The 15,716-nt window shown below is 47.0% G+C and overlaps 1 protein-coding gene across 2 annotated transcripts in view; it reads right to left on the bottom strand.

Annotated features, from left to right (window-relative positions):
- Positions 1–15,716, bottom strand: part of LOC142075887 (SET-binding protein-like) — a 264,766-nt gene that overhangs the window by 232,270 nt on the left and 16,780 nt on the right. For both annotated transcript variants that reach the window (XM_075137941.1, XM_075137940.1), the window contains exon 2: positions 14,647–15,307. In XM_075137941.1, coding sequence (XP_074994042.1) covers positions 14,647–15,138 — 492 coding nt within the window. In that variant the 5' untranslated portion in view covers positions 15,139–15,307. The remainder of the gene's footprint in view (positions 1–14,646; positions 15,308–15,716) is intronic.

Raw genomic sequence — 15,716 nt, 5'->3', positions numbered from 1 at the left:
CAAGCAATCTAAAAACCAACATGAATCATCACCTTGAACTCAAACAAAACCTGCACCGAACTGTCTTAAAGGCTTAGAGTAGTTAAACTAAAACCTGTAAAGTTCATTTTCTCACTTTTCTGGGCCAAAGCTTAATGTCCTTCTAGACCATTTTCCTGTGCAAAAGCACCTCTAATATCAACTGATGTAAAGATTTGAGGATTTAAATATCTGCTTCTAGCTGGGAATAACCACTGACAGAACGAGCATGAGAAAGCTTGTTTCCTCGAGATTTCCAGCTTAGTTTAAGAGATTTAATCAGCTTCAGGTGAATCACCTGAACTTTTGGATACCGACTGCAGCCAAGACCTCCCATCTTCTTTGTGTGTGCACATCCTCGCTGATAGACTTGGGCTAGCCAAGTGCTTTAACTGATTGGACCCAGCTCAGCTTTGCTGGATTGCCTGCACAAAGGTTGTGAAGGGTTTCGGTGAAGACTTCCACATGAAAAGCACTGCAGACATTTCCAGTGGTGTTATATGAAGCTAAATTACTGCTTGGGAAAACTGCTTATACCAGGAATGCGAGGCAATGAAGTTCTCTCTTCCCAGCACAATCTGGACACAGATGATGGCAGAACAAAAACCTTCCGGACCGCCTAAGACCAATGAATCTCACCAGTGACATGGAAAGACCACCATGAAGAGCCAGGGCATAGTTCAGTTTTCCAGTCTATCTACAGCTGGCCCTCTCCACCACAAGGGCTTAAAAAGGATGGAGGTCACGAGCGCGTGTCATGCAAGTCACTAAAGTTGTTTTATCAGAGACCCTCAATCTAAACTTGCTGCCTGGGCTTAATACAGCTGTTGATCTACCAGGGAAACGTGCTGCTATTGAGCTGAACCCACCAAAACGGCAGTCTGGCTTCCCATTCCTACCCAATTTGCCCTCCTAACACCGCTCGTACCGCTTCAAGAGGAGACAGTCCCCCTTGCAACTTTTTCAAATCTCGGCAGACAGAAATAAAATATCCACAACTTGGTTCATCAGAAACACACACGGCTTTTAGGTGATGTTGTATTATTAAAATATATGTTTTAAAACAAAAAAAAAGTTCTCAAGAAGGAGAGGGGAAAGGAAGGAAGAAAGAAAAACATACATGAGTGGGGGAAGGGGGAAAAAGGACAACAATCTGAGACTTTCAATGGGAATGTCCAAAAATAACACAAACAGGATCTCCCTGCCATCTGCTCCCATCCTCTCTGAATGGCTTTCAAAGCAAAAAGCCTTGCCAAAACCTGACAAACAAAGCACCGAGCATCAGTTTTAATGGAATACCAATACTGCGTTCCCCCTTCCCCCCCTTTTTGCTACATATACACACACCTTCCACACCCCTCCAGTTGCCAAATCAATGACACTACGCAAAAAAATTTGCTTCGGTTACGAAGCTGAATAAACAAGGAATAATTTTGCAAGTGCTCCCATATGTCTCTGCTTCTCTGCTTACAATGGACACTAATAAGATTTGCCATAACTAATTCATTCTTTCACACCATTACCCTATTCTCTACCTTAAAAAAAAAAAGATAAATTAAATTCGGCCTAATCCACGTGCATTTTTCCACAACTTTCACACAGTTGAAACACAAGGGTTTCAACAGCAAAGCCCATCACAGAGCAGTCACTTTCTACTTAGTTTAGGCCCCTCAATGAGGTTTAAAGGTGAGTTTTACTGAACCTAAAGGAACAGAAAAACGTTTGTTACTTTGTTTCTTTGATTTTCCATTCCCATTTAAAAAAGCAAGATGTCTCGAGGGGATGATGGGGAACAGGGACGCATAGGAGAGCTGCGATCTAGGTACCAAACACACCAAAGGCAATGTGTTAGCGCACATGAAGTAGAAAGTCTGGACTCCAAAGGCAATGTGCTAGCGCATAGAAAGCAGAAAACGAAATTCATCAGCTGCAAAAAACCAGCAACTCTCCTATGCTTCAGCTCGGCCCGGCTAAGCGGAGCAGACACAAAGCAAACACCCAGCAGCAACACCCAGGAATTGATGCAGACTTCAGCCCGCGCTCCGCTTTTAGTCCTTCACAACGAAAGAGAGCGCGGGGATGCAGAGATCTCTGCAAAAGTCAGAAACAGATTTTACTTTGGGTTTTTTTTGTCTTTATTCTTTTTTTAATGATTCACGTCTCTCCTGACAAACCTGAGAAACAAAACTGAAATGCTTAATTCCACACTTCTTTGCTGCGCTTTGTTCCCTCTGCTATTGAGATATTTTTATGTGCCAGGAGCACACCTTTACCAGCACTGATCAAGATATTTTTCCTTTCTTTTTTTTTTTTTTTTTTTAAACATCTGAGGCCTAAATTACTTGAACAAACAAAAGAGTTTTCCCTCCCTCTCTCCCCCGCTGCCAACCCCCCCAGTGCCGGATCTGCCCCTCCTCCTCCGGCACACAAATGGCCTCACACCAGACGGGACGGAGGGAGGGCTCCCAATTACACCTCTTTATTAACGAGGGGCCATGGCAGGGAAGGGACTGGAGCAGGGTGGGAGACAGACAGCGGCTGCCGGCTCCTTCCTGCCACCCAAAATGGGGAGCAGAGGTCACGGGTAATCTGCCGGGAAGGAGCCCATGCACAAGAGCTTTGGGCCACCTGCCAGCCCACCCCATGCCACGGGATACCATAGTGGGCGAGCACTGCTGGTCTGCCCCCACCACCACGTCTGGGAGAAGGTGGCAGGGAGGACCCACAGGGACCCCAGTTGTTTCTTGCAGTCCATGGATGGGAAGAGCTGGGTGGTGGTGGGAGCCTGATGGATGCACCAAGCCGCAGGGGTGGGCACAGGGATCCTTGCTGCAGTTGGAGCAGAGGAAGGTAGGATGCCTTCTCTGGTGGCCGTGGGTGAGACACCTCTGTCTGCCTCAGTTTTCCACTTGCAAACTGAGGAGGACCTTAGGAAAGTGCTGAAAACCTATGCTCTTTGGTAGTGTTCAGGCACAATAGTTGTAGGGCACTGCCTTCAATTTTGTGTCCGTACCATCCATCATCTAACTCCTTTCTCCATATCTCCGTGGTGATTTATTTTCTTGTTCTACTTGGAAAGATAGGAGGGTATTTTTGAGAAAAAGCCATGGTCAAAATCAAAAATCTTTCCTTCCCTCCCCTTTCAACCTCAGGCCACTCTTCACATTCAACCTTCAACGTTGTGGCATCAGACCTGATGATAAACTTTCTAAGTCCCTCAGGCCTCCGATTTACCCATCGGACCCTTGTCCAGCGCCGCCTGCGTGGCCGTCTCCATCTGGCAGAGCCCAAATCCTCCTTTCTCCTTACCTCACTGTTTAAATTCCTCTCCCACTGGGCTGGCGGCTTTTCCTCGGGAACAAAGCACAGCCCCTGTGAGCAAACATTTCTACCCATCTGTATCCGGCAGCCACGACAAAAACGGTTCCCCCATAATTTTTCCCCAGACCTCACAACAAACTTGATGTCCTTTCCAATTCCTTCCCCGCTCTAAAAAACTAGATTTAGTTGTTTTGTCCAGTCTTTGGATTTATTTATTTATGGACCTTTATCCTACCTGTGCTCCTTGTCGTGGCTGTTTGGGGTCAACATCTATCTGTGTTTTCACATGAGGGGCGAGGACTGCGGGCAGGCAGTGAAGCTGCAGGCAAGCAGAAGCAAAGGGGACTATAAGGGGAGCATAAAGCATTTTGACTTTTTCTAACCAGGGATTAACACATGGGTTTTAAACAAGGGGACTCCCTTCCCAGCTGACAGCAGCAGCTGCAGCTTCTGACTTGCTCGCAGAGTGGCAGGGAATCGAATCAAAGAGAAAAGAAGAAAGAGGGCAACCCTTCCTTGGGGAGTAGGAAACACAATACGAGCTATTCTAAAACCCCTGCAAATGCTGGCTTGGGTTTAGGTCAGGTTCTCCTTCCCCCTTCTGTCCCAACCCCCCCACTCATACCCTTCTCACAACAAAGGGAAATTGGTATTTTTCAAAATTCTTCTGAAAGCCAACCCGGCAGATGGTCCTTTCCATGCCGGGGAGGGAACAAAAAGAAAAACCTGCCAGGATACACATCACCGAGATGTGACAAAGATGGGCATGGTGGCTGGCCTCTGACCCAGGGATTTCACAGAGGCCTATTAAACCATGTGGCCAAGATGGACTGAGTCGACTTATATCTCCAGCATGCAGCTGCTGTACCCCACAGGCTCATGCTAAGTTTTATTGGCTTCAGTCAGGCCAGATAGACTGAAAAATGACAGGGTTTCTCTACTTTTCCATCCCACCTTTTCAGCACCTTTGGAAATCCCCCACGCCAGCCTCTTAACAGGTAGAAGTGAAGTTCAGCGGCCAGATTCACAATGTAATAATAAAAGGCTTATTTAGACAGTAATTAGTGACTGTCCTACTTTACCAAAGTCTTACGCACACGTCAGTAATATGAACCCCTGCAGATGCAGAAAGCCGAGGGTAAGTCACTATCAGTCCCTCTATTACAGTCAAATGCTTCAGGTTAAGGATCTGGCTGTCCATCACAAGCTGCCCTCCCTTGTTTTTGAATCCTCCTCTTCCCTTTAGGTGGCATCAACAGCCAAATTCCCACTCTTTTCAAGGGTGCCCCTAGCAGAGTTAAGGGCTCCACATCCCAAGCACCCCAGTTGCCTCCAAGGATGAAGCATGACTCGGTTACATGCCATGTCTGCCAACCAAAGCACAGGGAGCAGCAAAGGATGTACCGCCCTCCCGCAGAGCTGCCCCGTGCTTCACAAATTCCCATGAAGCACGTTGGCAGTTGCTGTCCCCGAGTGACTAATAGCAGCTCCTGCCCACGCCCAGAGTCAATGACCTAAGGACAGATCGATCCCTCCCCAGCACGCTCTTCACAGGTCCTCTTGCGCTCGTTGTGCTGTAGTCACAGAAGGAAACAGGCTTTCCCCCCCGCCACCTCTCCTTCAAATCAGGAATATAATTACAAGTAATGCAATGGAATTAAGAGAGAGAAAAGGCTGGAGGGAATTCATCTTAATGATTACATAAATTATTGAAGAAAAATATCCCATGGAAAGCGAGAGGCTGTCCTTGGGAAGAGTACTCAGCTGAGTGCTGGTGAACGCAACGTCAGAAAACAGGCAAGACAAATTAATTATCCCCATCTAACCTGCGCATACATGGGGTATAAGAAATAAAACACGTCGTCAATCCAGTACCATCAGTTCCCAGTGGAAGATGCAACAAAAGAAGCGCCTTCAAGCTCCCCGCTAATACAGATTAGGCAGGATACTGACATAGGGACTGTCCCTGCAGCTGAAAAGACTTTGGTGGGAGGCAGAAATGAGGGCTGATCAAGTCCCTGTTAGTGCTGCTGCTCCCCAGTGGAAAAATATCTCCCTCAGGTCTATTTTTCTTAGTCATAAGGGTGAGCTTTCATCAAATTACCCACATGGGAATAGAGCAGGTAAAATTTAGGTGAAGTTACCCAGGCCAGCACAATATTTTAACATATATTGGGGTGCAGGGGAGACTACTGGAAAAAAAAGTCCATTTAGAAATTACAGTGCAGGCTCTACCTCGAAGGTATGAGGAAACTTTCCTATGTATCCTCCTGGGAAACGTTTGCCAAGCGCATTACAGAAGTGCCTTTTCACAGAAGCACCAGGTGGGGAACCAGCAACTTGTCCCACAGTGAAGCAAGGGAGTGATCAGTGGTGACACATCCCAGCGTCCACCGCTCATCCCTCTCCTCATCAGACAGAACCATCAGTGAGAAGAACGGGGCCGTGGCCTCTGGCTCATTTGCTTGTGCCACCGCATTCCTCCCGAGAGCGTTGGGCAAGGCAAAATTACCCGCAAATCCCCTCTGGGCTGATTCTCATCTTTCAGCAGTGCGGATGGAAAGCGGCTCACATGAAGCTACGACGATGCTGCGAAGTGCTGAAATTCCTCAATGAACCACCCAGGTTTATAGTGGTAGAGTTGTTGTAACACCAATGTCAATAAAAGATACCATCTCTCTCTACAAACCTTGCCACCCAGGTGAGACAGAGAGCCATGAGAAACTGATGAGAAGATAATGAGTCCTCCGGTAAATATTCCTCATTTGACTCTTACCACATTTTAGGGTTTACAGACCAGAAGGGACTATTAAAGACATCTAGATTGACTGATTGCACGCCGGCCCCAAAACTCCACCCCCCTCATTTCTGCATCAAGCCTTAACTCTTCTCTGAGATAAATTTTATTTTTAAACTAGCAATGAAGACGCAGAGAATTAATAATTTTGAAACAAATTCACCAGTTTCAAAGATCAGTAGAAGAGGACTGGCTTCCAGAAGAGCTGTGCACCCAATGCTTGAAGGTCAGGCCACCACCCGGGAGATTCAATTGTGTCATAGTTAAGCAACCACAGCTCAATGAAAAAGGCCCGAGTGTTACCCTGGCCTGTGACAGGTTCCTTAAGTCATTTAATCTCATTACTCTATTTCACATACTGTACTAAGAGACAAGATGGTTTCATTTCTCCTCCTTTTATTTCTACAGAGCTTGTGAACTTCTTGCAGGAGGACAGGCCCTCCTGATGCCTTCATATAGGACCTGCCAACAGTAAACATTGATGTACAATAGGAACATGAAGCACCATCTTAAAACGAGCCTGGTAGAGACACACTTAGTTCTGCAAACACAGCTGGAGTTGACTGTCCATCTTGAATGACCATGTCCTCATCTTCAGCAATGTTATCTCCCACAGTGGTCACAGTCCAAGCCACATCTCAAATACGCAACCTCATTTCTGTAGTAAGACACCTTAGCCTTGCCGCTTGTCCCTTTCACTGCTAGCCCACAGCTCCAGCAAAAAAAAGAAGATAATAAAAAGGTGTTTTGCTTGATACTACCCTGGAGAAGTAGAGATTTTTCCAGACTGACCATCCTACTTGGAAGCAGTGTCCTGCTACTGGTGCATGCACCATGGCTTGAGAATCCCTCTCCTGATAGCAACTGCCTGCAGCTCGAAGTGCAAATATAATCACGATGTAGAAATAGCTCTTCATGTCCTGAAACGAAGGGGCCAACCGCCACTGGTCTAATTCACATTAGAGGTCATGGCAAGAAATGGAAAATAATGCTCTTACAAAAACACAGCTAACTGGACTCGTCCTCGAGGGTCACGTATCAAATGGAATCATTTTAAGGTTCAAGAGTTGGAAAAGTCTCAGCACTAAAAAACAAAACAATGCATGTTTACTCTAGATATTTTTAGACTGGTTTCCTAAGGAAACAAGGCTAACATGATCACACTGTGTTTGTGTGTATGTGAATGCACACACAAATTCCTTGCCTTCCTGCATCATCCTCTCTTCAATGTTTTTGGAATATTTTGACCAATTTTGATCAAATTTGACGTAAGAACAGAAATCTTTGAGATATGATATTCAAAAAAGTTTTGTTCAAATTGTTTGCTGGCCAGAAGAAAAAGACCCCTGAGGGGCTCCCAAGGAGAGCTTGGCCAACAAGTTTGCTCATCATTAGACACCAGAGAAGCCACAAAAGAACAAAGTGGTCAGAAACCAACTTTCACGAGTTTCAATGCTCTTAGAAAAAGAAAAAAAAAGCAAGCTAAGAGCACCAGGTAAAGCCCTTCTTTCCATTCAAATGAACTCAAGACAAGTCCATCACGCAGTCCCACTGACTATGCAGGGGAATGTGGGCAGCGAGAAGCCTGTCTGGGAATGAAGCATGTGAAGAATTAGACCTGACCTGAGGGGACTAGCTGGGTGTGCATTTGTGTGTGAAAAAGGGATTGAAGATAAAAAAGCTGGAGGTACATCAGAAGGTATCTGTGGTCAGGCATGCCTGGAAGGAGAGGAAAGAGAGCACTGCATACAAAAGTTGATGCTGGAGGAACGTGAGCACATGCATGAAGGACTGACACCCCTGTGCATCCCAAAACCTCTGCAAATGAAGACACAACCAGTACAGAGGTTTGCAGCTCTGGGTGCACGTGCCAGCGTGTCGTATCTCCAGCACATCTCTGTTAGCCTGGCCACACAACCACCGTGCGCTGACTTGGCCAAGCCTTTACAAGGCTGCCGAGAGCAGCACCCATGCCCTCCCGCGGTTTGGTGGTGGAGACTGTGGGACCTCCAGCTGGACCCTCAGCTTCCCTGCACTGGTCCCAGTTGCTTCCCTGCAGCGTCTCCTCAACCCCAAACCAGCACTGGGGACATTTTGTCATGGTTTGAAAGAAAGGCACAGCATAAGCAAACAAGGAAATGTCACAGAGGGACATCGAAACTCAGCCGTGGGAGTGACTGCTGCAAAACAAAACCTGTCCTCGACACGGACAGCCTCCACAAGCTCTGGTCATATGACAGCTAATCAAATACAGTGAGTCTTCCTCATTTGGCACTCCACATTAAGCAGTAACAGCCTGCTTAGATTTCCCCAGCCCATCTCTTCATTGCCAGACGTTTGGTTCTTTAAGAAATACTTGACTACATGTAAAAAAAAAAGTCACAATTCTTTGGGAGCAGACAGACAGTGAGGGATGGGCATCAGCTGGCTCAGGCAGAGCACCGAGCTGGAAAAGAAACTCTGCTTTATTCCCGTCGCAAGATATCCATGACACGGTGCAAAGCGGACACTGCTCCAGTAGGCTTTGGAGAAGGAAAAGGAAGGGTAAGAGCCGGGACCCAGCTCTCCCTGCTCTTCACAGAGAGGATTGAACCACCTTCAGGAGGTAACAGCCTCCTTCAGGTGACTACGTGGGGGCCCAAGAGGACTCAGCTCCCAGTTTGGGCACCTCAGGTGCCTTCAAGGACCAAGATGAACCTGGGCCTGAGTGGTTCTCAGCTCATAGCAAAACTGGTTTCTTAAGCTCTGAAGTTTTTACAAAGAAATTAATTCCTGCTCTCTTTTTTGGGGGGAGCCCGAGGTAGTCGTGGTGGGAGGGCACCACACTGCAGCTGTTTCATTTGTGCCTTCAACAATGCAGTAGAAAGAAAAGCTAGCCAAAAAGAAACCTGGGATGAATATCAAAGAGCTGAGTTTGTGTAGGTTTGCACCCGTACGTTTGTGTAGAAAGACTGTATAAATGCCAGGAGCCTCATGCCTTTTAGAGCAGTTCTGAATTGGTCTCTCAGCTGCTCAAAAGCCAGTTTCACTTTAAACGCAACTAGAAGAAGACTTCCCCACTGTGCTGGCACTTCTGGGGCTCTACCACTATTCCATAACCTGGCTAGAGCTGAGGTCTGCACTGCTGGCGTGAGCTTCAGGTACCTGCCACCAGCATCATTTAGAGCAACCTCAAGGCTTTGCTAAGCAAGAGAGGGGACCAAACCAGCACAGAAACAGGTCCAGGCTGAAGGGGCTATGGAGGCTCCATCCTTTGGGGAAAAAAAAAAAAAAGAAAAAAGCTGTAAATCAAAGCCTGCCACTTCAAGCAGGTACCACCACAAATGCGCAAGTGCTTTCTCCTCCTTGCTAAGCCACACGCAGCACAGGGAGCAAGCGCTTACGTCAACTCCCTGAGCCACATTTGGGATCGCAAGAGGAAGAGCTGACTCAGAGGACATCTCACACGGGGATGCCCTTAGCAAAGAGGAATAAGCATGCACTATGAGCAATTGGATGATCATGCACACAAATCACCAGGGAGAGGAGTCTGGCACAGGGGTAATTCGACAAAAGCTGCAGATGCACATGAGAACCTGGAGGGAAAGTGCGATGTGCAGTCAGCGATGCAAAGAAGGGGGAAGGAGAGGAGGGGGAAGCATTCATGATCTTCTGGAAGAAGGAGGGGTACAAAGGGGAAAGCATGCGAATGAGAGTCCTCAAGGAAAGGTGAACCACGGGAGAAAGTTGCGTGTGTAGTGCAGAGGAAAGGAAGACGATGAATTGAATTTCAAGGAAAAAAGTGCTAGAATCACTTCCTGCAGAGAAACTGCAAATACCTACAGGAACTCAAAGGAGAAAAAAAAAAAAAAAAAGTTGCAAGAAAATCCAAGATAGAGTTTCCTCTGACTGCACACAAGGAAGCTTTACTTCCAATTGACTTGCTGCCACTTATCTCTCAGCAATAAAATGCATTCACCCATCCCAAGCTCTCAAAAAACCCCAGTGCAATAATAATTACAAAAAAAATGAGTTTACATCCCCCGAAGCAGAACATTATGCATATGATAGAAGCTCCAAAGAAACTTTGTCAGGCTATGCTTAAAGAAAGAAGGGGGTGGAAAATAAAGTATTTGCGGACACAAGAAAATAGACAAAGCAGCAAATGCAGGGGGGGGAGGGGGGGAAGGAAATAAAACAAAACCAGGGAAATACTGCTCATCTGGGGCTTGTTAAATGCTATATGACAGGCAGGGAATGCTGATGGATTGCTTTGTTGCATTTGGTGCCACGCTTTCAGTGCCCTTCCAGACTGACAGCATGTTTCCTTATCTGAAGGAAAAGAGACCTTTAGTGATGCTGAGGACGCTGGACTCGAGCAACCCTGCTGCAGGTGGGACAGCAGTGGCTGCAGGGCTTGCCAAGATGCCAGCAGGACATCCTTTGGGCTCCTGTTTTTTTTTTCCCCCCTCCCTCTCCAATCAGACTAAATGAAATGGAGCCATTTGCGGGTTTAGAAGTGGCAAGGGTTCAGCCCACTCCATCCCCAGTCACCGAAGGGTTGAAATAAGAGCAAACGTTTACAGAACATTTGTGCACTTTCCAATTGCCACACAAGCGGCCGCACGGACAGCCCAAGCTACGATTCACCTTCCGAGCAGCCCTGGGAAAGGAGTTAGGAAACTAAATTCACTCTTATTTTCAAAAGGGGGAAGCTGATGTGAAACTTGGCATGGTCATGACTTAAAAGAAACCCCAAAAGTTGTTGGGTTGCAGCCAAGCATTCAAGCCGGCAGAGCAGAGGTTCCCAACGCTGATGCTCTTTCACCCCCTGCCTCCCTCCCTGCTCTGGGGCATCATCAACCGTACCCAGCAAGATCCTCTCTTGGATTCCCTCCCCTCCCATTCATGATCGCGTAACATCCCCGGGGCGATTGCTCACACGGAAAAGCAACATGAGGAAAGTATTTAATGTATGTTTATGTCTTTTAATCTAGTGTAGCAGTTGGAATCAAAGGCAAAAAAAAAAAAAACCAGGCCTCGGCACATGAGCAGCGTGGTTCTCCACAGAGCCCCCTTCTAATCACCGCCGCTCCCTGGACCACAGCTTTAGAAATCAGCCACTAGCCCCTATTGCCTAATTAGCAGAGCAGTGGAAAGCTTAGGAGCAGGCATATCTTCTTCCTTCCTAAGTGGCCACGGAGTAAATGCTATATCCCCAGTTCACAGCCCCTTTTTACATTGCTGGCATTACCAGTCCTTTGTGTACCCACATGCTGTTACTTAAATTGCTTCCATGTTTTCATTACTTGCCCTCTGTGCCGCGTGTATTGAAACTCCTGCAAGAATGCTGAAGTGGTATTTCAAAGCACTGGGGACTACTGGAGATGTGGCTGAAATTATTATGCAACAAACTTAAGTGATTTTTCAAGTCCTGATAGAGTTTTCTCCTCCTCAGAGGGAAAGATAAATTCAGGTGCTACGCTGTGAGGTGCAGGACAACCTCTCCCAGCCACCAGAGACACAAGCATGGCACTTGCAGCTTAGGTTATGCTCAGCTCTCCATCCTTATATACGGGTCTGTGAGGTCTGTATATATGCCCTGCATCCATAAGCAAGGTGGTAAACTCAAATAATGATGCTGCTCCCACACGTAAGGGAAATGTGTACATTGGGCCAAACTCTCCTGGCAAAAATCCACGGAGGACGGTGGAGTGATGGCAGCTGAAAATCTGCCCCACTGGTTTAAATGCATTGTTCCCTGCTGCTGCTGCCGCCGGTAGCTGCTTTTCTGGAGTTTGTGCTGATTAAAGCAACAAGCAATCAAACAGCCTAACTCTGAAATATCAAAACCGCCAGAATCATTTAAATGTGACAATCACTTTTTTTTTTTTAAAACCACTACCACAGCTCTCAACGGTTCTGCAAGTACATGCAGAAGGTACCTGCATGCTCCTCTCTCTCGGGGAGACCCACAGGTGGACCAGACAGCTTCAGCTCCATTCGAGTTTCAACTTGCTCTTTCCTCCTAACTATCTTCCCAAAAAAATCTCCGTAACTGCCATGAGACACACTCCTCAGCCATGAAAGCAATCGCGCTGCCAGCACTGGAACCCTTCTCCCACTGACTTACAACTTCGCTCTCCTGTGGTGCCTTTCATCACTCCCTGATATGAAATGTTTGCAGCCAAGACCTGGTCCTGCTCATGTGCAAAATCCCTTCGGCTGCAGAGATGCAGGATATTTATCATCCTGGGGATACAGGCTGCAGATCTCCGGGCATCAAACCCCTTGAGATCTCAACACCAGGGTCCTCCAGATCCCTGCTGGGGACTTCTCTGCCACAGCCCCAGCTCAGCAGCTGCCACGCGGCAGCCGTTGGGTGTTATGCTAATGGATGCGCCGCTGTGGCGGCCCTTTCCCCATCTGCTCAGAGCATCCACCTGCTGGGGTTTTTTTTTGTTTTGTTTTTAATGGCCAGATTAGGCCAGTGCTGTCCTAAAGCGCTTCCAGCCTGCGTGTGAACGCAGCACCAGCCAGCGCGGACCTCACAGCACAAGTATAAGTTGGATGTAGCCAGGATCGGGCCATGATCCGCTTCTTTCAAACTCCTTATCTTTCTACAATTAAAGTCTCACCCTGAGCGTAACCACACTAGAAGGTGCTTTTTGTTGTTGTTGTTGTTGGGGTTGGTTTTTTTTGCACATAGTTTCCTTATAGTTAGCTTTATTTATTTAACCTTTTTGGATCGTCACATAGAAGAACGAACATGCCTTCCATACCTGTCTGACTGGGCGATAAATAGAAATGAAAGCTTCGATTTCTAAGCAGTCATATTCTCCACAGCCCATGCATGATAGGCAGTGGGTTGTAAGTCTTTTTTTCCCTCTCTGCACGACCATGGAGGGATTGCTTGTGACACCTTTGCTGTCACTGAACATGGTCTCACACAACCGCTAGTTCCCCTGAGACCTCTACAAGTATTCAAGGAGGAAAGGGGAGTGGAAATAAGACATTGCTCAGTGCTAAGAAGACAGCCCATCCTTTTCAATAGGTGGGAAAATCTCTTCTCGGTGTAATACCGGGCCAAACCTCTGCTGTGTTAAAAAGACCTATTTTTTTTCATGTGCATGGAGTATGCCAGTTAGCAGGATTCTAAGAAAAAATTCTCCCCCCCTTTTTTTTTTTTCCCTCAGTTCAGCTTCTAAAGAGAAGTACTCTCAGAGTGAGCAATGTTAATCTCCCCAGGCTCTGCCTTGAGTCAGTGGGAAATGTTGATGCTTCAAAAAGTGATTTAGAGTTATCAGATTGTTGGTCTAAGTCAGCCTGCCGAGAAGACTGTCTCCAGGGAGAGCCGTTGGCAATTAGCCTTCTCAAGGCTTAAAGTAGCCCTGTGAGCATCCATCGCGTGTATAAGGTATGGGAGAAGTGGGGACCTTCTGCACAGCGGGGGATCCAAGCTGCATGAGCAGGAAAGCCAAGTCACCCCCGAGCTCTAATCAGCGGATGTCTACATCCCAAATTAATTTGTCCAGGTTTTGGATATATTTATGAGTCTCTCTTCAAATCTGCATTCCTCTCTGAACTCATCATGATGCCCACATGTTGCTAAGGAGGCAGAACTGAAGTATTTGTAGTGTGATAAAGCCTTAACTTGACCAAAGCTCCTTTCTCTAACGCCTAGGACAGAAAACACCACTACACCCAAAATAACATGAGTAGTCACCAGGTGTCCCTCCCCCCATCAGTGCTGCTTAAAACACTTGAACTAAGTTTGTTTTAAAGACTAAGTGTAGGGCACATTACTGAAAAATCAAGCCAACAGCAAAACAAAAGGGTGCTCCTGAAAACAGCTCATACAAAGAAAGGATTTTCTTCCTTTTCCCCTCCCTCTTCCACTCCTTGACTAAATGGAAAAAAAAAAAAAAGATCGATTTTTACCCAAACTTAAAAGTACTAAAAATTTCTCTCCAGAAGGATATTTCAAGAAAATGATACGCATCTGGAAGAAAATGAGACTTATAATGGAAGTATTTTCTGAAGCATAACTATAGTGTTGCCAGCACAATACTGTAATCAAGAATAATGGAGCCCTTCGCCCAGTATATGGGAATGGATTCAATTGTTCACCGCGCACATACCTGTATTTTAAAAACGTAGTCGAAAGCTTTAACTGCCAAAAGGCTCGAGCATTAGCGCTCAGACACAAAGCAGTTCAGAAGTGGGCTCCTTCATTTATCACTCGTGTAATGATTAATCTTAAATCTCAATTACGCACAAAAATAGAAGAGGCCCGGCTGAACTTTTGATCCCTTCCGAACTGATTCCTCTGAAGGATAGTTCAAGATCATCCCTGCAGCATACGTGGCAGCGCAGGGTGATACCAGCTCTGTATTACCTCCTCCGCGGCCAAGCGGGGCTTTGCAAACCTTGCAAAGGTTATACCTCAGACACAAACTGAGCAGGTTTAATCCTACCCTCTCCCTCTGCTTTCAGGAGAAAGGGGAAATACGAGAAAGAATAGGACTTACCTTCTTTTTGGAGTGTGATCTGTCATCCTCTTTAGCCGCTTTGCTATTTTTCCCAGCTCTGGAAAGCTTCTGCTCCCCAGACTGCTTGATGGTGATTTTGATCTCGGGAGGGCAAATATAGTTCTCCAAGTTCTTTGGGGGCTTCTTAGCTCTCTTGGTGGTCTGGATCTTTAGTTTTAAACTCCCCTCCGTGAAGTTAGCCTCCTTGATGGAAAATTCCTGCTCCTCCAGGCCGTCTCCTGCCACCCATTTCTCGCTGTCCGCATTGGAAGTGGAATCCACATCTCTCCCAGAACCCAGCTCATCCTCTTCCTCGGGCTCCAGCCTCTCGCCGCTCACCGGGATCCCTTTCCCCGAGCCCGCCGCAGGCAGCATTGTCTCCCCCGGGCAGCCGGAGGCAGGCGGAGGCTTCGCGGAGGTGACGGCGGCTGGCAGAAAATCTGCCTCACCCCCCCTTTGCCGGGAGCTGCCCAAAGTCTCCCTGGGCTCCATAGCAATACCGCAACGCCCTGGAGTTTTATCAGAGGGAAGGGGAGCGCGGGAGGGGATGAGGAGAGCAAGGGCAGGTACGATCCCAGGGAATGAATGGTAACTGTCTGCTGAATTCAACGTCCCGATCGCCCAGAGGCTGCAAGGAGCTCAGAAGAGACCAAATCTGCCACTGTCAAAAGAAAGGAGAAGAAAAAAAGGAAGTTAGCACACGCATCGAACGCGAGTGTGGAGATGGTTGAAACAGGGCATGCTTGGGCTTCCCCTGCAGCATCTCAAGGGCCTTCCTTGAAGCAGAACGGGAACCAAGGCTAGCCGGCGTTTCTGAGGGCTGGATCTAGTATTGCAAAGGAAGGAACGATAGCCACTTGTATTCCTAAATTGATGAAAATGGGTATATAACAAAACCCTAAAATTGTGTAAAATGCAAATGCCTTCAACGCTGGACTTGGGAAATAAATGAGAGGGCAACCAGCTCTCCACACCCATGAACCTCCTTGTTACTTCAAAGTGCTTGCTGTCACTAGGCTTTTTAGAGGGAAAAAAAAAAAAAATAGAGGCAGACGCTTGCCTCAGGTTAA

This window comes from Calonectris borealis, chromosome Z (genome assembly GCF_964195595.1).
Source record: "Calonectris borealis chromosome Z, bCalBor7.hap1.2, whole genome shotgun sequence".
NCBI lineage: Eukaryota > Metazoa > Chordata > Aves > Procellariiformes > Procellariidae > Calonectris > Calonectris borealis.
This window is presented reverse-complemented; position numbering and strand designations above follow the sequence as displayed.